Raw genomic sequence first — 25,903 nt, 5'->3', positions numbered from 1 at the left:
GCGGGAGCGGAGGGGGCGGCAGTGCCCGTCGCTGTCGCGGGCGGGTGTTGGAGGCAGGGGACGCCGGCGCGCGGACCGACTGACTTAGTGACCGACCGCCGGAGGCACACCCCGGTCCACCCTACCCTGCCTCGCCCTCTTCCCAGCGCTGGCGCCGCCTCCGCCTGCTACTCCTCGGCCACCCCTTCCTTCTCCACTTCTTTTCCGCCTCCGCCTCCTCGTGGCCCCCGCGGCGCCAGTGCCTTCCCCTGGCCCGGGCGGGGCGCCTCGGCTCCCTGCTGAGCTCTCCGTAGAGTCAGGGGGGACGTTTCGTCCTTGCGGAGAAACAGCCCCTGAGCTGGGCGCGAGGTGCCGAGGGAGCTCCTGCCCCGAGGACCGGGGGATGCGAAGGGTAAGACCTGGCGGAGTAACGTTTGGAAAGACTTTTCCGTCCCCCGCCCCCTCGGGTACTGACCAGTGTGGTCTCCAAGTGTCCTTCGTGGAGTTCCTATTCCGTATGAGCGAACCGTGCGTTGGTGTTTACTTAGCTGTGTACCCCCGGCCTGTTAACTGTGGTCTGTGCTACTTCTGGAGGTTTCTACCATTTACTATTTATTCAGTGTGCGTGCACCTGGCTGTCTGTATGCACTGGTGTCTGTTTGTAGAAAATGTGTAATTGTGCATGTTTGAAAAACAGGCGCTTGGGTTGGTGCTTAATGTCTACAAACCGTATCAATAACTGTGTTCCCAGAGAAATACATCGATCTCTGCATCAGACCTAGAAACTGACTAAAGTAAAATATTAAATGTCATATAATGAAATATGTGTTAAATAACACACTTTTGATATAGAAAAGGACAGCTACAGGAGCCACTTCTTGAGGAAAAACAAATGTGCGTTTAACTAATACCTACATTTGAATGTTGATAGAGCCATTTAACTCAGAACTGGCCATTAGATGAATAAAGTTGATGTTGCATTTTTAAAGGACATTTCTTGTTAAGGCTCACGGATCATAAATGGATCACCTCCTGAATGCAAACGTGTTTGCTGTGAGCCTGAGAAACTGGTCATTTGAAAGTTTAAATGCAACATGCATGTTTCTGATTTTAATAGGCTATGAAAGGTTTCAAACTGAACAGATGAGAAAAACATAAAAACTGTTCAGTTACTTAGAAAATAATTTTGCCTCCCATTTTTTTCTTTTCCTCCAAGTAAGTGTTATTCTTGCCTTTGTTGTTGATTTTTTGATATATTAAGCCTCCTCGGGAATTTAATCCAATAAGAGATTAGAGCAGATTTACTGGTTTTAAAGGTGTTGAAAGATATCTCTACGGGTCCCATAACTTCTTCTCATTTTTATTACCAAGTTAATATCTTCTGAACAATGGAGGAAATGCAATTTCTTAGAGGAAACTCAGTGGACACTGAGTATTGGTGGGGTCACCACTGACATCAATCTATTTTGCAGAATATTGAGAAGCTCAGAGCAACCAACCTTTGAGGTTCCCATAGGACTTCATCTGATTTAAAGTGTTGCTTTTCTAATCCCCCCCTACTGACAGTTTGCAAGGGAAGATATACTGATTGATTTTTCTGTCCCTTTTTTTCCCTGGTACTCCTTCCCTCTCCCCTGCTCTCTAACTCAGTTAAGAGCAATTTTATCAAAATAAAAAGCCGTGTATAGTTTCTTTAGTGAGACAAATTATTTTCTGATTATATCCATACATGGACAGAATACATGCATGTCCAAAATTTTAAACATTGCATACTGCAGGTGGTTATTTGTAGGCATGATGGCAGTTACCACAGTTGGGCAAGAGGCTTGATATTGGACAAGATTTTTAAAAACTAACTCATCTTAGGTTATCAGAAGAACTTACTGTAAACGGACTCTTTTTGTTTCAAAGATGTCTCCCACTCCAGGCAAAGAGCACTCTTGGCTGAGGTATGTATCAAGTGTCTGATGGGGAGAGGTCTCACTGTGTTCCTGTCTCTGTAGGGGTAAAATGATGCCACAGGGTGGAAATGCTCAGCTCTGACCTTTCAAAAATAAAATTACTATGCTTGCATACTGGTTGTTAGGAAGGCAAATTAGATATTTATGCCCTTGAATTTTAACAGTATCAATATATGTGTATAGAACAAGATTGTTATGATTAGAACCTTAAATAAGCCATAGGTGACATTAATTTAGTGTGTAAAGTTTTAAAATCTGGTGAAAATCAGATCTTACGCTGGGGTAGTGCTTGCCTTTGTTTGTTATCCACTGTTTTCTGTCTTTTTCTGTTATCCTTTTCCCAGTGGACTATGTTCCTCTCTGTCTTGCCTGTGAGATTGCTCTTCTCTAATAAGCCTAGCTGCAGGATCAGTGTGTTCTTTTTGGCATTTCAAAATGTTAAAATAGTGAAATTGTTAAATGTTACCAAGATGCAACTGCTGGGAATGAAATTCTCCAAAAGAACCGCTATATTTGTGGCATATTACAGTCTATTCCAAAAGAAAACTCCTTGAATTGGTTTACCTGTTTTCTCAAGAAGGAAGCAGCCCCACTGATGGTGTTGATAAGTATTGAGTATGCAGTGTCAGCTTATTAATTACTAAGGCAAAGCCTGAGAAACTCTTTCAAAACAATTGTATGACATTCTTCTTTGCTTTGACCCAAAATTAACATTAACCACCTGGGAATTTAGATAGGATCCTTGGTTGTCTTGCATATTAGTATTTGGAATTAGAATTGCAATACTTTGCTGTGTAAGAATAAACTATTATGAAATGGAACTTATAATAGCAGTTTATAGTTCACCACAGTTACCAAATGTTTCTTCCCAGAAAACAGTTGGCCTAATAAGGAAAGGGATTATTTCCCATAACTAGCTATCCAGGAATGCTGCCAAAAAAAAAAAAAAAAAAAAAAGTAATAAATTCAATTTGGAAATACCTAACAACCCATAATTAGTAAAATGAGATTTGGTTATAGTTTCTTGAATTTGGTTAGTAAGATGGAGCCTGTCCTTTAGGTTGCTGCCTGTTATTCTTGGGATAATTATGTTAGCTCAGTTGCATAAAGAACACAGATGAGAGCTTTCATTCCCTGCTAAAAAGGATGCCATGTTTCCACCAGTGTAAGTCTGTCTCTTCTATTTTTGTATTTATCATTTTCTAATTGAACTGACAAATAGAGTAAAACAAGCCTTTGGGTTTAAATTACTTATAATTCTGCTTTTGACTCTGAAACAACCTGGACCCAACATTGCTTGAAAAACTATGCTAGGGCCAGGTTTACATATTGCATGTCTGTATTTTTTATCAGCTCTGCTGATTTTTCTCTTATTGACTGAAGATTGGTAGAGAACTTGAAGAATAAGAGGAAAGCAAAATCAATTTATGTACTTTGTATTGACAAAATTTTAACTTCATATTTTCCCTCCCAAATCTCCAGTTCTTTCCTAATTTTGTTCTCACAAAAATGTCAACTTTGTATTATAACTGCATGAATGCTATTTGTGGGGGGCTGGGGGAATTCAACACTTTGCCACTGAATTGCTATTTAATACTTTGATAACCATTTAATCCACTTATCTATATATTCTTGGATTAGATTGAATTAACCTTATAACTTAGATCAATTCAGATTTCCCCCAAATATTTTCTGGACTAAAAGAAACAATAAATGTCATCCAGTATTTGATATTTGATTTGATATTATATTGCTGCATAATTTGAGATAACTGGATGTATAAACACACTTTTACATACATACATAAACAAAGTTTTGATAAATGTAGATCATGACCAAAATAAAAATTTACATGTTGCCTTTATATATTCGAACATATAATTCTGATTTTAAATAAATTCTACATATTTGGGAAAATGTCCAAGTTCAAAGTGGCTGTGCAGATGGACACTCAACACTCAAGGCAAAAGGAAATGTCCACCTTGGATCAAAAAGAGGCTGTTCTTGTTTTTCAGGATAGGTGGAAATCCATTCTAGTCTCATGTGTTCTAAGAATCTTGCAAATATGCCAGGATGAGCATCACTACATTCGATTATACTTTTATTATAAACACTGATGGGTTTAAGACAGTTTTTACCTATCTTGCTAATTGTTTATTATTTTTGGAAATTAGGGCTGTACCTGTTGGAAGAAAATACAAAAGGTTATTACTGTTTCACAAAATGCCTGTTAAGATGGTTACATTTGTTATATATAACACATTATAATACTATCACAAGTAAGGTAAAACTATAGGAAATCTGTGAGGGGTGAAAGGAAGCATTGTTTTTAATGGTCCCCATCACTGCTATTAAAATTGTCTGATGTTAGGTGAAATTCTATCTCAAACTTGCCTATGTGGATAATAGGTATGTTTATGACATATAAGTAAGAAGAGGTCAGAGCCATTACATAAAGTAATCAATTTGATTATCTCTAGTTTTTAACATGAGATATTTAATAAATGCTTTCCTGGGTCATATTTCTTCACCGAACAGGGTGCCTCATGGTGAACAAAGTACGTTTCATTATAATAGTTTTTCTAGTACAGTTAGTTGCATGAACACATATATTCTTGGTCTAGTTTTCATTGATATTTTCCATGTATTTGAAGTATTTTTCCATACAGATTGTTAATTAATACTGTTGGGATAGACTTTAATTTAAAAGTTTCATTTGGACAGGTTAATTTAATAACTTAGTGACCATGAGATTCTTGAGGTTCATAATTGTCTTTATATGGTTTTTTGAGGGAAGAATTGTTTACTCCTCAAACCTGAGCAAATGGGCCTGGCAGAGCCATCGCAGTTGTTCTGGGAATACTATGAATTCTGTTTTAGCCCCAGCTGGAGAAATTTTCACACCTGCACTTTAGGAAAGCTTTCAAAGTTTTGCTTTCTTTGTTTTGTTTTCTTTTGTTTTTGAATGTGTGAGTTGAGACTGCTTAGATGGGAATCATTGTTTTTTAGCCAACTCTTTTTTTAACCCATTGTGGTACTGCATTATGTTCTGTAGTTTTTAATAAGTTTAGACTTTGCATTTTTTTAATGCAAGAAGGGATTTAATTTCCCTTTTCTCATAACACAGATGGTAAATAACTTTTCCCTACGAGTACAACATTTTATTATTTAGTGTATTATTTCTTCTACTCTCATTTGAATTCTTAATTGCTTAGAGTTTGGATTTGTTGACTAGAGATTTGATATCTTTGGCTTGATTCTTTACTACCATTATCAACTCTAAATAGCATTTTTAATTTTTTTTAAAAAAAATTTTATTTGATTTTTTTTTAACTTCAGGAGAAAAAGTGCTGTGTAGTTTCCTAAATTTGATCATGTAATATCTATTTTTTTCCCTACTAGCAAATTCCATGCTATTGCTTTTTAAAGAAAAGCAGAGGCATTTTTCGAAGATGTGCCAGGCAATCTGTTGTGGTAGTTTAATATACTGACAAATGCTTTCACAAACTGTGTATGACTATAGCATATTTAAATATAATTAAAATACAATATAATTAGAAAATTATGGTTTTCAAAGTTTGTGCTTAAATGGTTCCTCTCTTTCTTTCATCATTTCTTCATACATTCTTTTAGACCATACCTTTAGTGAAGAAAATTGGAATTAATATGAGTTCTGCAAATTGAGCTAAGTTATAAGGGGTGCTTACATTCAAACTGGTAATAAGTTCAAGTATACTTTTTTAAAAACAAGTTTAAAAATTTTTTAAAAATAAATTTCTACTTATATGGACATTTGTACAGGTAATTTTATAACATTGATTTCTGTTGGTCAAGAGACTAAAAAAGATGTTTTTAATATAGCAAGTAAACCAATATCATTGATCTCTCAAAAAAAATTACTAGACTAAAAAAGATGTTTTTAATATAGCAAGTAAACCAATATCATTGATCTCTCAAAAAAAAAATTACTTAGATAGTATGCCTTGTCACTGGGGTTTACTTTTAACTCAGCTATATTTAAAAATAAATCAAAGTTATTTAGTCTTTATAAGAGGGACTTAATTTAATGCCAGATATGAGTATTTTGGTTTATTCCATGGTGGCTGGTTAAATGGACCAGATTTTCAACTCATTTCAATGCATTACTACCAGAATTTGTAAATGTTTTCTCTAGCTTTTGTGTAAGTTGTGGTGAGCAAGCAGTGTGTATATTGAAAAAAAGGAAAGCTAGACAATTTAACAAATAACTAAAGTAAGCAAAAGATTGTCCAGAGAATTCTGTATCTCTGCATATGTGGGAATTTTACTTTGGAAGATATACAACTACTTTCAGAAATGACATTTACTTGTTATAAACAAAAAAGGGGAAACCTTTGAATGATTTTAGTCCTCAGCTAAGGTAACTATGAGTAATCTGTTATCCATTTTTGTTGATGACGTAATTAGGGAATAGTTTGCCCAGAATCATACATTTAAGTACTTTGGGATACATTTCTATATATTTATAACTTTCATGTATTTTTGAAAGATACTAACTATAAGCAGTGTAAATTGTGTAATTACCAGAGCAATTACATAAGACAGTTTTGTAGTAGATCTGTATTACTTGGACCTACTGCAAAATTTTCATTTAGTTTGTCGTTTTCTGGATTCATCTCGTGACATTTTATGGTTTGGGGGAAAAGAACAGAAAAAAAAATGTTGCCAGCTTAAAAAAAAATAAGCTGAGATGTAGTTACTTTTACTTTTTTCCTGTTCTATTATGCTCAGTAATCATGGGCTTCTTCTCAGTGGTGTTGCAAAAAATAACATAGCAATTCTTCAAAGCTTTGCATAGAGTTTGTAAACAGAATTAGGAGATAATGGTGTAGGGTTCTTAATTTATATCTACATACTGTGTCAGTACATGTTACATTTTGAAGCTACTTTCCTTTGCTGGGCAAAATATATGACAATAAGTTTCCTTAAAAACTCCAGAGAAGCCCTGAAATTGTAGACTGAAAAACCTTGAGAGGTTCCCCATTCCTTAAGATTATTTTCAGGCTAGACTGCATTATTCTATTCAAGTCAAATAGGAATGCCTGCTTTTAAAGATATTCCGTGGGAGGCTACTTTATCATGAGCAGGCTCCCTTAGCAATCCATTCCAATGATCTAAAATCCTATACTCAAAAATGTTCTTTCTTCCTCTCTAACCTCAGTTTTTCTTAAAGGTTAATTCTATTCCCACCGTCATTTAGTCTTTTTCATAGGTCTCTATAATCTTTAACAGTAGTTCCTAAACTTTAGAATATGTTAGAATCTCCTGAAGGCCTTGTTAAAAACATAGATATGCCCCAACTCTGGGGTTTCTGATTCCACAGATCTGAACTGGAGTCTGAAAATTTGCATTTCTCATAAGTTCCCAGATGATACTGATGTGATACTGCTGGTTAGGAGACAACCCTTTGAGAGACACTGACCTATGGAATAATCCTGCATGCACTTACAAACCACATTGGAGCTTCTCAGACCATTCTTTAACAGGTACACTAGAATTTCCAGCCTACTTACACCTGTCTTACTTACTAATTCTTTATTTTCACATCACTTTTTCTGATCACTTTCAGTTCCTCAGCTCTGTTCAGAATCTCATAATTGTATCATACAAACTTTAGGAAGAGTTTGATCTTGAATGAGTATAATAGAACTACTTCATGGTTTCAGTGGCATAAAAATTCTGTACTTGCATTCAATTTGCATGCTTACTTCTTAATCAAAACTACATTTCCAAAGCATATTTGCAACACTACCAAAACCTAGTTCTTCCAGCTCTGTTTATATATAATTATTTGCATCTTGAAGGCATATTTTTCTGCCTATGTCTTGCATTGTTAGTACACACTGAAAATTTTCTAAACATTTTAACCAAAGTAGGCAGTATATACTAGTATTTAAAATAATGTTTGAAGGAAACCTTGGATTTATACAACAATAAAAACTTATTTAAAGTTATTCCGGTGAGAGGATGGTAGAAAGGAAATCTAATTATTTAGTAAGTCACTGTGTTTCCAATTTATGTGAGTATTTGAACAAATATTCACTTCTCGTGAAATATTCCATTTTAGTCTTTGTAGCAATAGAAAATAATTTCTATTCTTTTTCATCATCGACTTATGACTTTTGTTGGTGATTTTATGTTTGGAAATTGGAAAGCCAAATGTTTAATAAAATAGAAATGAGTTGAGTTTGTTATTAGAATTGATTTTTGGCTCCTGAGACCTCCCCTCTTACTTTTAGCATCTCTTGGCATAAACAAATTTGTTTTCAGTGGAACTACCTTCTTTTACTCATTCTTAATTACTTTCTTGAGGCAGAATTCCAAATATTCACAACTAATTTTTATCAATATATTAAATTTTCTCAATGCCCTTTCCTCCAAAAAGTAATTAGAAATTTAGTTTTTGTAGGCAGTAGTAATAACTCATTTTAATCCCCCATAACATATTTTCTCATTTATATTTTAATTCATTCAGTTGTAAAATACAAAAAATGTAGCAGAAGGAGAAGTTGCTGAATCAAAGCAAGAATTATGTCCACTGAACAGAATAACAAATTGATTCCAAAGGGCTTATAAAAGCCACTCCATCTAGTGGTTGAATTTCCACATAACTTCTCTTGATATGTTGTTTTGAAAACATACTTGCAAATGGAGACAGTCATTTGGGAACGATCAATGCATAGTAACATGCACTTGGGGAAAGGAAAAAAACCCATTATAATAATAAGTTCATATATTGTCTCCAAAGGTCTATCGACAGCATGTAATTAGGATTCATTCAAGGTTGTACATGTCTTTACATATGGTTATGTGGCTGAACATTGTGGTTTATAATACACACCCATGCTGAACAAGGATCGAAATAAAAAGTAAATACCTGATCTTTGTCCATAAGTTCCTCTTGCCACCAATATAACTTCTACTTGATACTGAGATAAACGATCCTGGGGTAAATAATTATCGATGTATTTTATGTAATTTTTACATTTGGGTACTTTTTCAGATGGGTGTTTTTATGAGACCAAGATTCAGGCTTAATCCCCTAATGATCAGCTGGCTTTATGCTAAAGAAAACTATCCATAGTTAAAAGCCATTCTGTTAAGTTAGATCTGCCATGTTGCTGATGCATGCCAACTTTCATTTAATAAATAAGTAATTAATACACACTCTGTGCCAGGCAGAGGACCTACAAAGCCATAAAAGACAGGTCCTAACTCTCAAGGTGTTCATGGTCTGAAGGGTTTAGACACAAGAAAGACTGTTACAGGATGGCTGGGCATTGTGCATCATCTTTCCCAGGAGAAAACTTCAAAGCATATGCATGAGGGTACTTCAAAAAGTTTGTGGAAAAATGGAATTAAAAGATAATGCAAATCCATTTATGAACTTTTTGAAGTACCCTTGTATATAGGAAGAGTACACAGCCCAATACTGTTTGATGATTAAATATATCCCTATGACGTGATTTCATATTCTATTCTATTCTTTCATCTGTGGGAGGGGGAGGACAGATGGGTGGGCTTTATTTGATGGGATGCAATGGAGTGGAGAATCAGTTCCCCTCCTTCCTTGACCTGACCCATATCTATGGCATGGGTGTGAAACATGGATATATTTCAGGGGTAGTATATCACAGAAAATGTTCATGGCTTGCAATATAATGTCTGTAGTGCTAGGCACAGAGTATACGTTCAATGAAAATGTGTTAGATGGAGCATGTGAAGGCCTGTAACTTTATATCCATCAGCCACATTGCTGTGCTAACACAGCATTAGGTGCCCATTGGGCACCAGGAGTCTATAACAATCATTCGCTTGTTGGAGCCCTAATAAGGTTTATATAATTTGTCTACCTTGATTTTAGCCAAGAACTTAGGAACTAGCCACAGATAGTCTTCTTCTCACTGAGTCTAAGAAACCCACAGTGTTTATGGTGGGAAGTTGAGTGATTTTAAGTGAAGTTTGAATTTCTCTACGTAAGGAATGGATGTTTGAAGTTTTTGTTTACTACAACCATTATGTCTAATTCAGACCTAAAGACTGTGCCCTCTTCATGCCTCACTGTGTTGTAGAAAGTGCTGTTACCATCCACAATCCTTACAATTGACTAATGATGAAAAAAAACCACCTTCCTTAATTTAAAAACCAGTGGCAAAGATGAATTAGATTTTATTTATTATTTGCCAACAGTTGCTATAAACAAGTTGCTAATCCAGGGTTAGGATTTATTTATAGTTAATTGTCATACGTTGTCCCTGAAGACCATGGGGCAAAGATGGTTTACAAGTGCTATGGGCAAACTTTTTGCTGTCAATGGATCATTCCTTCAGATTTTAGTTGTTCACTACCTAAACTTATCATGTATTATTTATGATTTCCTTTTCCCAAACCAACTCTTCCCCCTTCCTAGAAATGAAAGAAAAGGTGTCCTATTAAATGGTACCTGGACCTTAGTGTTAGTAGGGACTTAGAGTTATGCAGACCTGGATTGAAGTTCCAGCTCTGCTGCCTCTAGTTGGAGACCTTGAACAAAGCATTTTTACCTCTCTGAGCCTCAGTTTTCTCATGTGCAAAACGGAGATTGTAATAGCATCTGGTTCATGTAAATATTAAAGAAAAATGTTATATACACTTAGCACAATGCCTGGCACATAATAAACATTCAGGTGTTCGTTAGATGAAAATGTTTGGTAATTGGGATTTTCCCTATTGTGCATTTACCCCAATTCTCTCAGATTTGAACCTGGAGAAACAAGGCTTGGCTTTTAGTTGGACTTAATTTGTGTAGTCATGGATTCAAAAGAAAATACCCCTTCTTGGACAGATGAAGGGGGAAGAAACTGTGAAAGCTATGCTGCACAATTGGACATCATGTTGCATATGTACTTTCAACTATTGCTGTGGAATCCTTGATAATGAGCTGTAATGATAAAAGCCTGTTTGATTACTGGGTTCTACCTATTTTATGAGCCAAAATAATATATCACTTTCTACTTTTAAAGACCAAATGTGAAATGCAAGATAAAGACACTCTTATGGAATATTTCATATATGGGCCATGGCTTTTATTGAATTGAAAACTTTGCATGTCCTTTGTTGGAGGAAGGCTGCTTCAATAATTGCTTTCTTTCCAGACTGTAGAAAATGTCTCTCAAGAAAAAGGCCAAGGCACTTAGTAAGAGGAAACATTAGAAAAGTAGAGCAAAATTAAGTGGTGAATGGAATTTTATATACAAGTCAACAAATTTTGTTTGTATCATTAATTCACCTTTGTGACAGGCTTTTCTTGCAGCATCTTCACCAAATAACACCTAAGCCATTGTGAATTTAAGGCATCACTTTTTTCTTGAGCCCTGAAATTCAGTTGTAAGAAGCCCTTAAATGTTAATTAGGCATGTTTCACATTAAATTTAAACAGATAGATAGAAGTATGTGTCTTAATGTCTTTAGTTCATATTAATTGACATATTTTTATGAAAACTCAACACTTATATTGTTAGCAAAGAATAAACCAGAGAAAATGGTGCATTAAATAACTTCTATTTTATGTTACAAAATATATGAAGAACTGAAGCTTTGAGAGCCAACCAAGCATAACTAGCATAATGGGATTTTATTTCATATATAGGAAAAGGAGCTGGTATTTTTACAAGAAAGAAGGATTGTATTTTTGCCTGAACTATCACAATAATTAAGTCAATCATTTATCTGACTTTGCTGTAGATGATGATGGAAAAAGTGACCAAACCACTTCAATAATTCTAAAACTGTAATGATTAGGTAAGGGTTAGAAAAGACTTATTGCCCATTCAGCTGAAGCAGAAACATCAATCACTGAGTTATGAGATTGGCCCAGGAGATCTGCCATGTACAGTGAGGACATGACTTAGACATAATGTAGTTATTAGAGTCATCTAAAATTTTCCCTACTAACTTTAGAGAAATACATTAGCAAGGTATTTTTCTTGATCAAATTAGTAGAAACCAGACTTGTTCTCAGAAATGGATGGAAAATAACAAACATATATCCACTGGGAACTTCATTCTCTTGAACGCTTCACAAGGCTCTTTTATGATGGCAGCCAAGTAGAACTACACAGAACCAACAAAGTATGGAAAACAGCAAGGTTAAGCAAGGGCCTAGAACTCCTGCATTTGATATCCTGGACTCCTATCAATTTAGATACTCTGAGCTTGGCATTGTCTTCTTCAAGCATTTATAAACTTAGAATGTCAAAGAAGGAGTGTGGTGGTCCAATACAGTCTATAACTATATTAGGGAGTACCAGTGCTGATGCTTCTAGAGTGCTTTCTGCTTTCCCAGACATGATTTATAAACTTAGAATGTCAAAGAAGGAGTGTGGTGGTCCAATACAGTCTATAACTATATTACGGAGTACCAGTGCTGATGCTTCTAGAGTGCTTTCTGCTTTCCCAGACATGGTATCCTGCAGGGAGCGAAAACAAGCCTATTGTCTATTACTCCAGAGATGCTACACAGGCCAGAACTACAAGGATTTTGACTATAGATGCAACAGTGATAAACACCTAAATTATTCTAACATCTCTCTAAAACAAAGAAGGTCTTCAGTGGGGCAATGAGGACTAAAATAACTACTGTTAAATTATACTGATAGAGAAATTGCTCTAATTCTATTTGAAGTCTTGTTTTGAGGACTTACTCCGTGTTCAGCCTAATCAGAAACATGGACGTTTTATACCCATAATAGTTATAGAAATAAAGATATGGGCTCTGGATAAACATTTTTTAAAAAACTCTGCTGCTGTTATAACCCTAAAATTCCTTTGATAATACTATAGCCTGCTAGTTGATAATAGTTATAGAAATAAAGATATGGGCTCTGGATAAACATTTTTTAAAAAACTCTGCTGCTGCTATAACCCTAAAATTCCTTTGATAATACTATAGCCTGCTAGTTGATATATATATATATGTTTGGGGGTGGGGGTGGGAGAAGGCAGGTATGTATATAGAGAGATGCGCAAAAAGAATGGGTAATGTTATTCTAAAAATTGAAGTGGTTTAAAAAATAGATTCAACACTTTAAAATGTTTTTATTATTGTTACTGTAAAGGCATAATTTATAGCTTAAATTGTTAGAATATGTTGATTGTATTTTTAAAAACAATTCTAGGAAAATCTCCTTAAGTGTCATTCAATCATTCTTATACTATAACTGTAATAAAAACCAACTGCTTCTTTAATAGGTACATCTACACATCTTGCTAGAAATTTCCGATTATGATTTTCCCACTAGCAAACAAAAACAAAATTAATGGAAGCGATGTCCCCCAAAGTGTAAGGTATATTACTAATGAACTCTCAAATAAAACTCTTGATGCAAAAAGTAATAGGGTGGAAATTACTGTAATAATCCAAATGTAGAAATAAAGGAAAGAATTACCAAAATGCAGAGAACAGTTTTCCTGCCATGATCCCATTAACTATTAAAATAGCCTGTGCACAGTGGTATTTTGACATTACTAATATCCTTGAGCTGCGCAAAGCCCATTTATTTTTTTAAACTGTATTGTTTAATTAAGTTCGTTTATATTGGGCAGAAATTACTCTGTATCTCATAACTACACCATACCCTGGCTTAGATTTTAACAAGCTATGTAGTTTGGTTTAATGAAAGTGCTTGCTTGCATTAAAATGGGAAATTGTGATCACATATGTGGTGATCAAAATACAGAGTAAATCACAGGAACACTTGTTTTTGCATTACTGAAAAAATGTCTGTGACCCTTTGTCTTTACTGAAGAAGCTTTACAGCTCTTTCAAATACCAAAATTTTAATCCTTGGGGCCATGCCAGTAGGCACATCCACTTAGATGGGCAGGGATAGGAAATAGTGATTTAGTAGAAGGTAGTCTTAATTACTACTGGCAAAATGCCTTAATTTACATTTTTAAGAGGCTAGAAGACTTGAATATTAGATGCAAAATAGCTTTAATCTAGTTACTCTTCATTCTTAAAACAGCATATAAAGTCTAAAAACAGATTCTGGAGTCTGAGAAATGTGGATTCATCTGCAAAGCCTTCATATTCCGGGCAATTTACCTAACATTGGATGGTCTCCATTTCCTCATCTGTGAAATGGAGATTATAAATAAGAACCTAGTAGGGTTGTCATGACAATTTAATGATGGAATGCATGTAAAGTGTTTCAAATGCCTGAATGTAATAGACATTCAATAAAGGACCCCCCTCTCTCATCCATGTATCTTCTATTTGCTTTATGCTTTTAGTGCTGAGGCAAAAATAAAATTGAATAAGCAGCCTAAGATCTAATTAAGGCAATGAATATTTGAGATATATATTATTATAATAATTAGTATAGATTATATGTTAGTATATATTATATATTCTTGAAATATAATTAGTATATAGCATATGGCAAAAAGCCATAAGTACTAAGTGATGATAATAAATAAAACTTATTGGAGACTTAGTTTTGTGTCAGTCATTATGCTGTTTTACATACATATATTTTCATTTAATTTTCAAAACAATTCTGTGATTTAGGCATTATTGTCATTATCATCCCCATTTTTCAGATGAAATACTGAGAAATACTGATGAATACTGATGAAAGACACTAATCTTGGTCTGCAGATTCCTAATTCAGTGTTCTCTCCATTGACTAGTGCTTTGACAGGTTGGAATCAGTGGGGAAAATGAAGAAGATAGTAATATCCCTGTCTTAGCTTAGAGAGATGATGTGTCATAAAGCTTAAGAGCAAGGGCTCTAGACCTAACAGTCCAATGTGGTAGCTGCTAGCTACATGGGGCTATGAAGGACTTGAAATGTGGCTAACATCTGGTTTCAGGCCTGCTCTACCACATACTAGCTGTGCAAATGGCAAATTATTTACCCTCTGTGCATTCCATCTGAAAATAGGGTTAATAATGCCATCTACCTTATAGGGCCATTGTGAGAATAAGTACGTTGATACATGTAAAAGGTTCAGAGTGCCACCTGCCCATTAGTTCTCTATTCATGTTTAAAATGGGAAAATCAGCAAGACTTAGTGGTCTACCTGATTGTAGAGGTAAAGTAAGTCCAAGGTATGAACTTAGATGAGTAGAAAGACTACTCACAATACCATAAGAAATGGGAAACATTATGTGGTTGGAAATAATTCATTGCAGCATTATTTGTCATAGCAAAAGATGATAAACACCCTAAACCTCCATCCATAGGAGGCTGGTCACATTCATCTAACAGATCCTTAGGGCAGCTGCTAAATGAGGAGAGAGGTTTTGTGTACTAATACAGAACTGTCTTCAATGTGTACTTCTAAGTGAAGAAACTAGGTGTAGAACTGTACAGCATGTTACTGTGTGCTAAAAAGAAAGTAAAAAGGGGGTAAATACGTATATTTGCTTGAATATGCATGGAATATCTCTGGAAGGAGTTATAGGAAACTTATTTCTTGCCTCTGAGGGGGAAAGCTAGGTGGCTGGGTTGCAGGGATTAGAGAGATTGACTTTTCACTGTATATACTTCTCCACCTTTTGAATTTTGAATCTTTTTAATCATATATGCACATACATATATATAATTAAACCTTCAAATAAATTAGTTTCTAATTGGGAAGTTGATGGGGGAGTTAGTTACTTGAGAGAAGATGACTTAAGGAATGGAGGCTCCCAGTAGCTTCATGAAAATGTGGACTCAAGCTTTGGTTTTCAGGCCAAATGTCCATTGAGTTAATTATCTTTCTTTCCTCTAGCAAAAGGCAAATAAATATTATTAAATCACAGTTTTAATGCACCAGCTAATAAAATCCAACTGCCAGCTTATTAGGTTCAGGCGAACATTTCTATAGGAGCCCAGTTCTCTCCTCTCCCGCTATCATGCTATCAGGCTGGTAAATCACCTAAGAATAAAAGACACTATTCTGTGTTTGGAAACCACATTCTAGTTATGGAAATAAATATGTAAACTCGTGATTAAATGATATTGTGGGGCCTATAATAAAGAGATAAGCTGAAAGAACTAGTTATGCCTGGTGGGAGGGGCTGGTCAGGAAGGTCTCAGACATGGAAGTACCATTGACAGATAAATTTAGCAGGTGGAGAGCTTGGGAATGAGTATTGGGACAGAGGGAGGGGCAAGAGCAAGGAGGAAGGTGTGCAGGTGTGATGGTATATTCAGAGAGCATCAAGTCAGATAAATTTAGCAGGTGGAGAGCTTGGGAATGAGTATTGGGACAGAGGGAGGGGCAAGAGCGAGGAGGAAGGTGTGCAGGTGTGATGGTATATTCAGAGAGCATCAAGTCATCTCCCAGGGCCAGTATAAGTATGGGTGGGACTTCAGAGGCAAACGTTAGGTTTGAGGATATGTGAGGACTATGTAAAGAACAGCTCTCTCATACATTGTGGCTTTCTTTTGTGTCCCTTTAACTATGGATGAAAATGTTGATGTGTAAATAGAGTTGTTTAGCAAACATAAATGTGCAAAGAGCAAGAGCTGACTCCTGAGAAAAAGCTCAATGGTGGGATACATAAGACTTGTCTGGAAGAGATGAGGATGTGAGAAAAAATTTGACAGATAAACAGGGAACCTAAAGACACTTGAGAGTGACAGTGGGAGCCAGGCTGAGGCTGGGGACTCAGGAGAGATTTTAGGTAAAGGAACCAGGAAGCACATTGGGCAACTGGCTTGGCTGTTGGGCTTTGGTCTTTTATTTCTACATCCTTTATTTCTATAGCCTTGGCAACTAGCCTTTGCTCCTGGGACACTGCTCTGACTTGTTTGGGCTCAGCAGACTCCATCTGAACTCTGGGTGCTTCTGTGTGGTTTGTGCCCTGGAATTCCTGCCTCTGGTCAAGCAGTTGATGGCTCCCTGGTGGTTTGTTCTATGACAGTACAGAAACGGTGTGCCAGACTGGCTCCAAAACCCAGACTAAGGAAAACAGCTCAATTTCCTGAGTGATGACAAAAGTTACCCATGTGGGGCTCAGGGCCCTCGGTTTGGCAGTACCTCTTTGCTGTCATCACAGGCCACACTGATCATGTCAAAGGGTTACAGGACCAGGGAGGGGCTAAGGGAGCCTGCTGGCTTCCCTGTCACATCAGTGCTGAGGGCTTGTGCTCCGTTCACCATTTGGTATGATATTGCCGGTATTCTCATGTGTCTCTCTCTAGCCATAGTTCTATGCCATATGGTTCATTCTATGAGTATTTAGACTAGGTAATTATTATGTAGGCAACTGCATTTAAAATGCTAATAACCTTGGGCCGGCCCGGTGGCGCACTGCTACAGTGTGCTGCTTGGGAGCGCGGCGGCGCTCCCGCCGAGGGTTCGGATCCCACATACAGACCGGTTCCCGCTCACTGGCTGAGCGAGGGGCGGGCGCAGCACCGAGGGTTATGATCCCGTTGCCGGTCCCGGTCCGGTACGGGCGTGACACTGAGGGTTGCGGTCCATTGCCGGACACGAAAAAAGACAAAAAGGAAAAAAATAAATAAATAAAATAAAATGCTAATAACCTTAATAGAGCATTTTTCTAGTTCAAATGGATTGGGCACCTCCTCAGGATAGATACCTTGATTCAAGTTATAAGCATATTTATTTCTCCTTATGATTGGGAGAATTCCTCCCCCACTTTGGGTAGAAAAAGGTTTTTGTTGTTGTAGTTCTATTTTGAAATATATATATTCAATCAGCCTATTTATTTGGAGCCTCCTTCTTTGTGCCAGGTGTTATACTAAATTCTGTGAGTAAATCCTAACATAAATAAGGTCCGCAGTAAGATCCTTAATGAGCTTACTGTCTAGTGGGTAGGAGGAAGGGGCAGAAGAGATGCAAACCCAGACAGATATTAGAAAATTTAGTAAGTGCTATGATAGAAATCTACTTGGGTATTCTGGGAGCCCCAGAGAGGATACTTCATGTGAACATGGGAAGCAGGGAGCTACAGGAAATTGTGACATGAAACGGATGGAGAAGAGTTAACCAGGCAGAGGGAGAGAAAGGGTGTTTGGGCAGAGGAGTGTTACGGGCAGTGAAAGCAAAGACACTGAGTTGAAAAGCAATCAAATTGACATGTTTATGGAACTTATCTGGTACAGCCCAAGTGGTAAGGCCAGGGGTGGCAAGGGGAGGATCAGGGTTAGGCAGGGGCTAGATCACAGGAAGCTGTTTACTAGACGTCATCCTGTAGGATTGTAGGTGGGAGGTGGAAAACCTTCCTGTTCAAGGAGAACAGAATGTGGAGAGGATTGGGGACTAAAGAATGAGGGTCAGAATCTGAAAGGAGCTCAGCTGGGCTGAGATATAGAGGATGGCCCAAAAGTTTGTATTTGGTCTTTAGGGCCAAGAGGTTGAAACGGGGAATCACATACTCATACATTTATGAAGATCACTCCAGCAGTGTGTGGCAAGTGATCAAAAGGGAGTGGGACCAGAGAAAGGCAGGGAAACCAGTCAGGAGGCAGGTGCCCTCATTCTAGTGAGCGGTGGTGCTAGCCTGGACATGGAGGTGGTGGAATGTGGGAAGCTGGGCCAAGTTACTGGGCCAAGTTTCTACCTGTTCCAAGTTACTTTTAAAAAAGCATGGCACTTAAGAAATCAATTTAAAAATCTTTTCTTGAGTCTTGTCCTGTGCCCACCTGCACTAATGCTGTGTATTCCTGGCATCAACGTCCTGTCCTTGGGGAAGCCTCCTTCAGTCCCCAGCCCCAGGTGCCCCACAGCATCCTGTATGTCCCCATCACAGCTCTTGCGTCACTCTGTCATCATTGCTGAGTCAGCTGTCTGTCTCCTCTGCCAGAACACATACTTCACATGGGCAGGGATGCTTTCTTGATGTTGTCAAGACACTAGTGTCCAGTGCAGTGCCTGGCACATAGTGGGTGCCCCATAATTTGTAGAATGGATAATACACTAATAAATGAATTATTAATTCAGATAGGAAGGATCTCTGTATTTTAGTAGGAGGACCTAAAACTATTTAATTGTTTCCAAGATAATGACTACCCCATATAGCGTGATATGTTTAGGAATGACAAATGATAATAAATCTTTGTTTTTATCTGTATTTTAGTAGGAGGACCTAAAACTATTTAATTGTTTCCAAGATAATGACTACCCCATACAGCGTGATATGTTTAGGAATGACAAATGATAATAAATCTTTGTTTTTATGGTTATTTCAATTATAATAGATATCATTCTATACTTCTAATTTTTTTATAAACTAAGGAGACAAATAGCCACATTTTCAACAAACATAAATAATAAGATCAGATCTGGATGTTTATTTTGAAATAAAACCAAATTGCCTAGCTTAGAAGTGAAGAGCCATTAAAATTGGGCATGCTCCTCTTAGTCATCTGCGTGGAGAGCCTTGGACACCATCGGGCCCGTCTCCCGTCACCAGCACACTTGTGTTGCCTTCCTCCTGTGAGGGCTGCATCTGGAAACATAAGCCCCTCATCACTGCTCTCCAGTCTTGCCACAGGCGTCAGTACAAGCTTGGCCTTAGTGACATTGTCTTGGTTGGTATAGATGGTTTAGAAGCTTGTCTCAGCCATGGCTCAGTACACGCCTCCCCTTCTCTGGGTGATGAAATTCTCCTGGTGGAGCAGGTCTTCCCATCATGGCCTCCAGCTGCCTCTGCTGCTCAAGTCTCCTCTTTTACACTTAACACATAGACTGCACAACTCCACACCTGATTCTACACTGTCTTGGTCTTTGGATGTCTTATTCGTTTAGTTTTACCTGTCTAAAAAGGTCAGGTCTTTAGGACCAGAGACTCTGTGACACATTGCTCTCCCCTGCCTCACCAGCAGAGGACACCGTGTGTGTGACAGTAGAAGCCAGGTGGTAGACACTCCCTAACATGACTGTGAAATGCACATTGTGTCTAGGAATCATTTCACTTAGCTTGGCCCATTCGACCCTGGAAGTCCATACAAGACTCACACAGTGACTTTAATCCAGGGGGCTTACATAATGAGAGAATCAGTTGCTTCTGGTGTGTGCTTCTCCATCCCCCAACTGTGGGGGCTCTTCTCTGAGTGACTGACTCATTTTGAATGAATCTGGCAAGGACTTGACCTGTGTTCTGAGACAGGAATGAAATCCCCTGAGGGTACACGTTTGCAATGCTTCCAGTGTTTCTTTTTACCATCCTCCTGGTTTTCCCACCACTCAGCTTGTTTGTTTTCCCTCCTGTTAGGATTCCTCCCTGCGGGTCTCCTTCTCAGTCATTTTGAGTCTGGCCTAAAAGAAGACTGAGGTTATGAAGTCGATCCTAGATGGCCTTGCAGACACGACCTTCCGCACCATCACAACAGACCTCCTCTACGTGGGCTCGAATGACATTCAGTACGAAGACATCAAAGGCGACATGGCATCCAAATTAGGGTACTTCCCACAGAAATTTCCTTTAACTTCCTTTCGGGGAAGTCCCTTCCAAGAAAAGATGACTGCAGGAGACAACCCCCAGCTGGTCCCAGCAGACCAGGTGAACATTACAGAATTTTACAACAAGTCTCTGTCGTCCTACAAGGAGAACGAGGAGAACATCCAGTGTGGGGAGAACTTCATGGACATGGAGTGCTTCATGATTCTGAACCCCAGCCAGCAGCTGGCCATCGCTGTGCTGTCCCTCACGCTGGGCACCTTCACGGTCCTGGAGAACCTGCTGGTGTTGTGTGTCATCCTCCACTCCCGCAGCCTCCGCTGCAGGCCTTCTTACCACTTCATCGGCAGCCTGGCGGTGGCAGACCTCCTGGGGAGTGTCATTTTTGTCTACAGCTTTGTTGACTTCCACGTGTTCCACCGCAAAGACAGCCCCAACGTGTTTCTGTTCAAACTGGGTGGGGTCACAGCCTCCTTCACTGCCTCCGTGGGCAGCCTGTTCCTCACTGCCATCGACAGGTACATATCTATTCACAGGCCCCTGGCCTATAAAAGGATTGTCACCAGGCCCAAGGCTGTGGTGGCATTTTGCCTCATGTGGACCATAGCCATTGTGATCGCTGTGCTGCCCCTCCTGGGCTGGAACTGCAAGAAACTGCAATCCGTTTGCTCAGACATTTTTCCGCTCATTGACGAAACCTACCTGATGTTCTGGATTGGGGTGACCAGTGTGCTGCTGCTGTTCATAGTGTACGCATACATGTACATTCTCTGGAAGGCTCATAGCCACGCAGTGCGCATGATTCAGCGCGGCACCCAGAAGAGCATCATCATCCACACATCAGAGGATGGCAAGGTACAGGTGACTCGGCCGGACCAAGCCCGTATGGACATTAGGCTGGCCAAGACGCTGGTCCTGATTCTGGTGGTGCTGATCATCTGCTGGGGCCCTCTGCTTGCCATCATGGTATACGATGTCTTTGGGAAGATGAACAAGCTCATTAAGACGGTGTTTGCATTCTGCAGCATGCTGTGCCTGCTGAACTCCACAGTGAACCCCATCATCTATGCTCTGAGGAGCAAGGACCTGAGACACGCTTTCCGGAGCATGTTCCCGTCGTGTGAAGGCACTGCACAGCCTCTGGATAACAGCATGGGGGACTCGGACTGCCTGCACAAACATGCCAACAATGCAGCCAGTGTCCACAGGGCTGCGGAAAGCTGCATCAAGAGCACGGTCAAGATTGCCAAGGTCACCATGTCTGTGTCCACAGACACGTCTGCCGAGGCTCTGTGAGCCTGACGCCTCCCTGGCAACACAGGAAAAGAAAAGGTTTTTTTTTTTTTTAAAGCAAAATCTAGAAGAGTCTGTCGTCTCATCGGTTATATTTTTTTAAGTTTACCATGCTCAGTTCAAAAGTGATTGTCACTATGCTCATTCATCAGTTCGCTAATGTCTCAGTAGTTTAGGTGCTCAAACTCCATTCTCCAGGGGTTTATGGTGAAGAAATCCTGTTGCTTAAGTGACTGATGGTCCTTCAAGTCTCAATGAAATAGATGGGAAGCCTTTGACTACACAATTTGAAGTCTAAGTACCCATAGAAAAATGTCATCAATTGAGTAATGCCTTTGTAACTACCACTTTCATTAAAATGTGAAATGTACCTGTCTGTAGTATCAAAAATGTCCATTTTTACAAGTTATAATACTGGAGATATTTTGTAAAAATGTATTGTGTCCTGTGAGATGCGTATCAGTGTTTGCTATGTGTTATTTATATTTGTCCAGTTCAGCAAAACTGAAAGGGAACATTTTATGAGAACAATGGAGCACAAGCAGTGTATATGTGCCAATGAGATCACTTTCTTTTTTAATATTATTGCCCGTGGTATAACTTTAGAAACCTTAATATATCTTCAGATATCTCTATTTAAATTTGACATGGAAATAACCATAAAGGTTTATTTTCCTCTTAACACAACAAGAAGAATTTGAAGACTGTTCAAAATATTGAGCAGAATTTATTGACACTTAAAAATTTGTTAGCCCTGCGTTTTCATAGGAGGACATTTATTATCTTCTGGACCGTAGCTGTTCTGTTGGGTAATGGCTTATAATCAGAACGGAAGAGAGAAAGCGTATTGACTTTTTTGAGCGGCATCTCTGACTTTCTTTAGTCTTTAGCTATTACAGGACCTCTTAAGACAGCATGTGTCAATCTTAATGTATATTGTTATCACTGTGCAGTTGCTGTTTACTTGAAGAGCATTGCATTCTTATACTCCAGGTTTAAGTAGATTTCATGTCTGGGTGGCCAAAGTAGTCTTCATTTTTTTTTAATTGAAAAGAAGTATTGTCTGGATCAGTAAAATTATACTGTGTGTGAGTGTGAATATAAATGTGTGTATGTGTGTGTTTCTATCCTGTAACTGTTACAGTAATGTCATAAAGTGAGAAAACTGTGACCAAGTGTAAACTGTACCACTTGCTGCACTCTTGCACATGAATTCAGTTTCTAAAATTGAGTTCTTCCAGAAATCTTTTGATAAAAATACTATGACCATTATGAAAGTCCCACCTCCTCTCCTTGAGAGATTGGGTCAACTATTATGAAATTGCCCTTTAGGTACTACATAAGACCAGTGTTCGGCAAGGAATAATCAGTGACAGACATTCAACTGAAGGTTTGTATTTACTGTTATTTTTGGGAAATGAGAATGTTTTGTTTTCTGACCACCTAATATTGATCAAGTCCATGGACATATAAGTCATTAAACAGAGGATGTTTCTAAAAAAAACCCAAACAGTAACGTTTTTCAATTGTGTGTACAGGTAGTATGATCCCAGTTTAAGGAGCACTATACTAATCTAGGACTACCGAGTCTGGCCCATGTGGCTAAGGAGGCTGAATGAGTGGGTGGGACAGAAAAGGGCAATGAAGAGCTGACACACTTGGAATTCAGGCCTGGATGACATTGCTGCTCCTGTACCTCGCCCGGATGCCCTTCATGACAGTCTAGCACCTGGCTTTGTCTGGGTAGGTTTGGGGTAAGGAATAGACCTCACCTCCGCTCGTGGTTAGCAAGATATGCTAAAGCGTAAAGATGAGCACAGCTCTCTTTCTTCCTTGCGCCAGTCTCATGCTCCTTAATGGTACCACGAGTGCTCAGAATTGGGCCCTTTTCCAGTAAGAAATGATATTGCTTAAGAAGCCACTTGACCCTGACAAATTTTACTTACAGTCTCTTCTGATGCAGATAAAGCATGACTCCTGCAGGGCCCTGGGGCCTGCATAGCATGAAGTGAAGTGGAAAGCCAGTGTCTATCTGGTAATTCTTAGTTCTAGAGATACCCGAGCAGCCGGTTCCCCTTCTTGCAGTTTACGGTCTAAGGTGGAATGTGGCCTGTGAACCAAGCTGGGATACTTTCAATTGTCTCTCCATACAGCTCAAATCTGCCTGCTAGATCCCTCCCCTTACCTCTCTGTGATATGTGGATGAGGGCTCAGGGTATGAGAAGATTAATAAAAATCCCTGTGGAAGGAGAGAAGATTATTTATGAAAAACTCACCAGGGTCTAGTTTCCGTCTAAGAATTGCCATTCTTTTGTCCTGTATCATCCCAAATATGAATCCACATGTCTCAGAGTTCACCAGACAGTACCAACCCTCTTCTCACAGCTATCAAGACCCTGTGGAGATGAAATTTTTGTTATAGGAAGAAAAATTCCAGGATTCCTTTTTGAAACTGTATTTGTGCATATGCAATATAGATTTTATAGTGTGTTGTATTTTCAAGATCTAAATTATATATAACAAATTAAGGGACAATGGGGCTGACAGCACTAAACTTGGTGCTTATTGATATTCTAAGAAATATCTGTGAAATATCATGTATGCGTTATACTACCTTAATTGAGTTGGATTCATTTTGGCAATTTTGTATCATTTCCTAACCTAAGTGACTAAAATGTTCTCCCCAATGAATATACTCATTAGAATTACCATTCAATAGTATCATTCATTAATTAGTCCCTTAATTAGATCCATTAATTTAAAAATGACTTAAATTTAAGTAAGTTTTATTGGGTCTGACGTGAGAGTTCTCTCTTTTCCTCTGTGGATATGACTTATGACCAATAAATCATTAGTCATGACCATGCATTTCAACACCACATGTCTTCAGAAAGGGCCAAATTCCCAACCTGCTCAGTTTCTTCAGAGTGATGATGAATCAGTCCTAGACTAACAGTTTCTTTCAGACGAGCTAGGCTGTCTCCACGAACCCCTGATTCTTCATTACATATAGAATATATGTAAAAGAAATGTGGATCTGGGAGAAGCTGCAGACATTTGCCTACACTTAAGGTGATTCCCAAACCTCCTGTAACTTTTGAGTCAGGACTGTCTGGCATTAAATATCCAAGAATTGTTGCTGCCTACACCCAGCCTGCAGGAAATAGGCCTGACCACAGATGAGAATAAGGCCCTGGATGAGTAGCACTCAAGTTACTGTCCTGTCGATTAATTTCTGCCATTCCATGTGCATAAAAGAGACTACTAATATCATGCGCAAAATTAGATTTCTCACACTCCAACTGTATATTTGTATGATATTTAAAAATCTCCTAAATGCTGGGCAATGGCTATTAACAATTGTCTTGCACTGGTCTTCTGATGAAATGTTAACAATGCCTATTGTAATATAGACAAAACATTCTGTCTACTGATTTGGGCTGAATGTATGTAAATAGGTTTTTTAAAAGTCAGATATTTAAGCAGTGGCCTACAAATCAGTAATTTTCAGATTGGAGAGTTTCTTTACATTGCTGTGGCATCCTAAAAGCTATCTTCATGTAAACTTATTGTACTAGGCCTACTGGGGATCAGAGTTCCCAAAAAAGGAAAACTTTTCTTGTAATAATATGAATCAAGATGCCAGATTATCTGGATTCTTATTTCCAGTGTTTCAAGTGGAAAACATAACTCTTATTGTCTGTAAATCTAACATTATTGCTTTTCCTCTTAGACAAATATTGTATTGTTAGATGTTTGTTGAGCTGGTAACATCTTTGCAACCACCGCAATATCCTCATCAGTAATCTGTATAATACTTTGTATGCAAGTATCAGTAAGATTGTTATTAAATGTAGCTTTAGTCATTAAATTACTATAGCAAAGTAGTATTTGTGTAATATTTACAGTGTATTAAGCCCACAGTATATTTTATTTCAACGATGTAATTAAACTGTTATTTATTCAAAGACAAAACATTTCATCATGTCTATTGTCTAGAGTTACCTAGAATCAAATAAAAATTCTAGATTATCATGAAGAATATAAAATGCCTTTGAATTCTGCCTTATGTCACAGTCTGATGGCAAAACACTTGGGACTTAATTTCTGAAAGATTGCTGAACAACTAATTTCTTCCCTCCAAAGCACTTATGACTTTATTTGAAAAATAGGGACAGATTGGATTAATGTAAAAGCCATCATTTACACAATAAAGCAGAAAAGCGTG

The 25,903-nt window shown here is 38.2% G+C and overlaps 1 protein-coding gene across 1 annotated transcript; it reads left to right on the top strand.

The window, feature by feature from the left end:
• Positions 1–25,903, top strand: CNR1 (cannabinoid receptor 1 (brain)). Its single transcript, XM_008583958.1, has 2 exons — positions 1–391; positions 20,197–25,903. The coding sequence occupies exon 2, from the start codon at positions 20,260–20,262 to the stop codon at positions 21,676–21,678; it is 1,419 nt and encodes a 472-aa protein (XP_008582180.1). The 5' UTR covers positions 1–391; positions 20,197–20,259; the 3' UTR covers positions 21,679–25,903.

This window comes from Galeopterus variegatus, unplaced genomic scaffold (assembly GCF_000696425.1).
Source record: "Galeopterus variegatus unplaced genomic scaffold, G_variegatus-3.0.2 Scaffold3102, whole genome shotgun sequence".
Classification (NCBI taxonomy): domain Eukaryota; kingdom Metazoa; phylum Chordata; class Mammalia; order Dermoptera; family Cynocephalidae; genus Galeopterus; species Galeopterus variegatus.
This window is presented reverse-complemented; position numbering and strand designations above follow the sequence as displayed.

What these genes read in the sequence shown, in the direction of transcription:
- CNR1 (XM_008583958.1), top strand. Translation starts at nt 20,260, where the DNA reads ATGAAGTCGATCCTAGATGGCCTTGCAGACACGACCTTCCGCACCATC.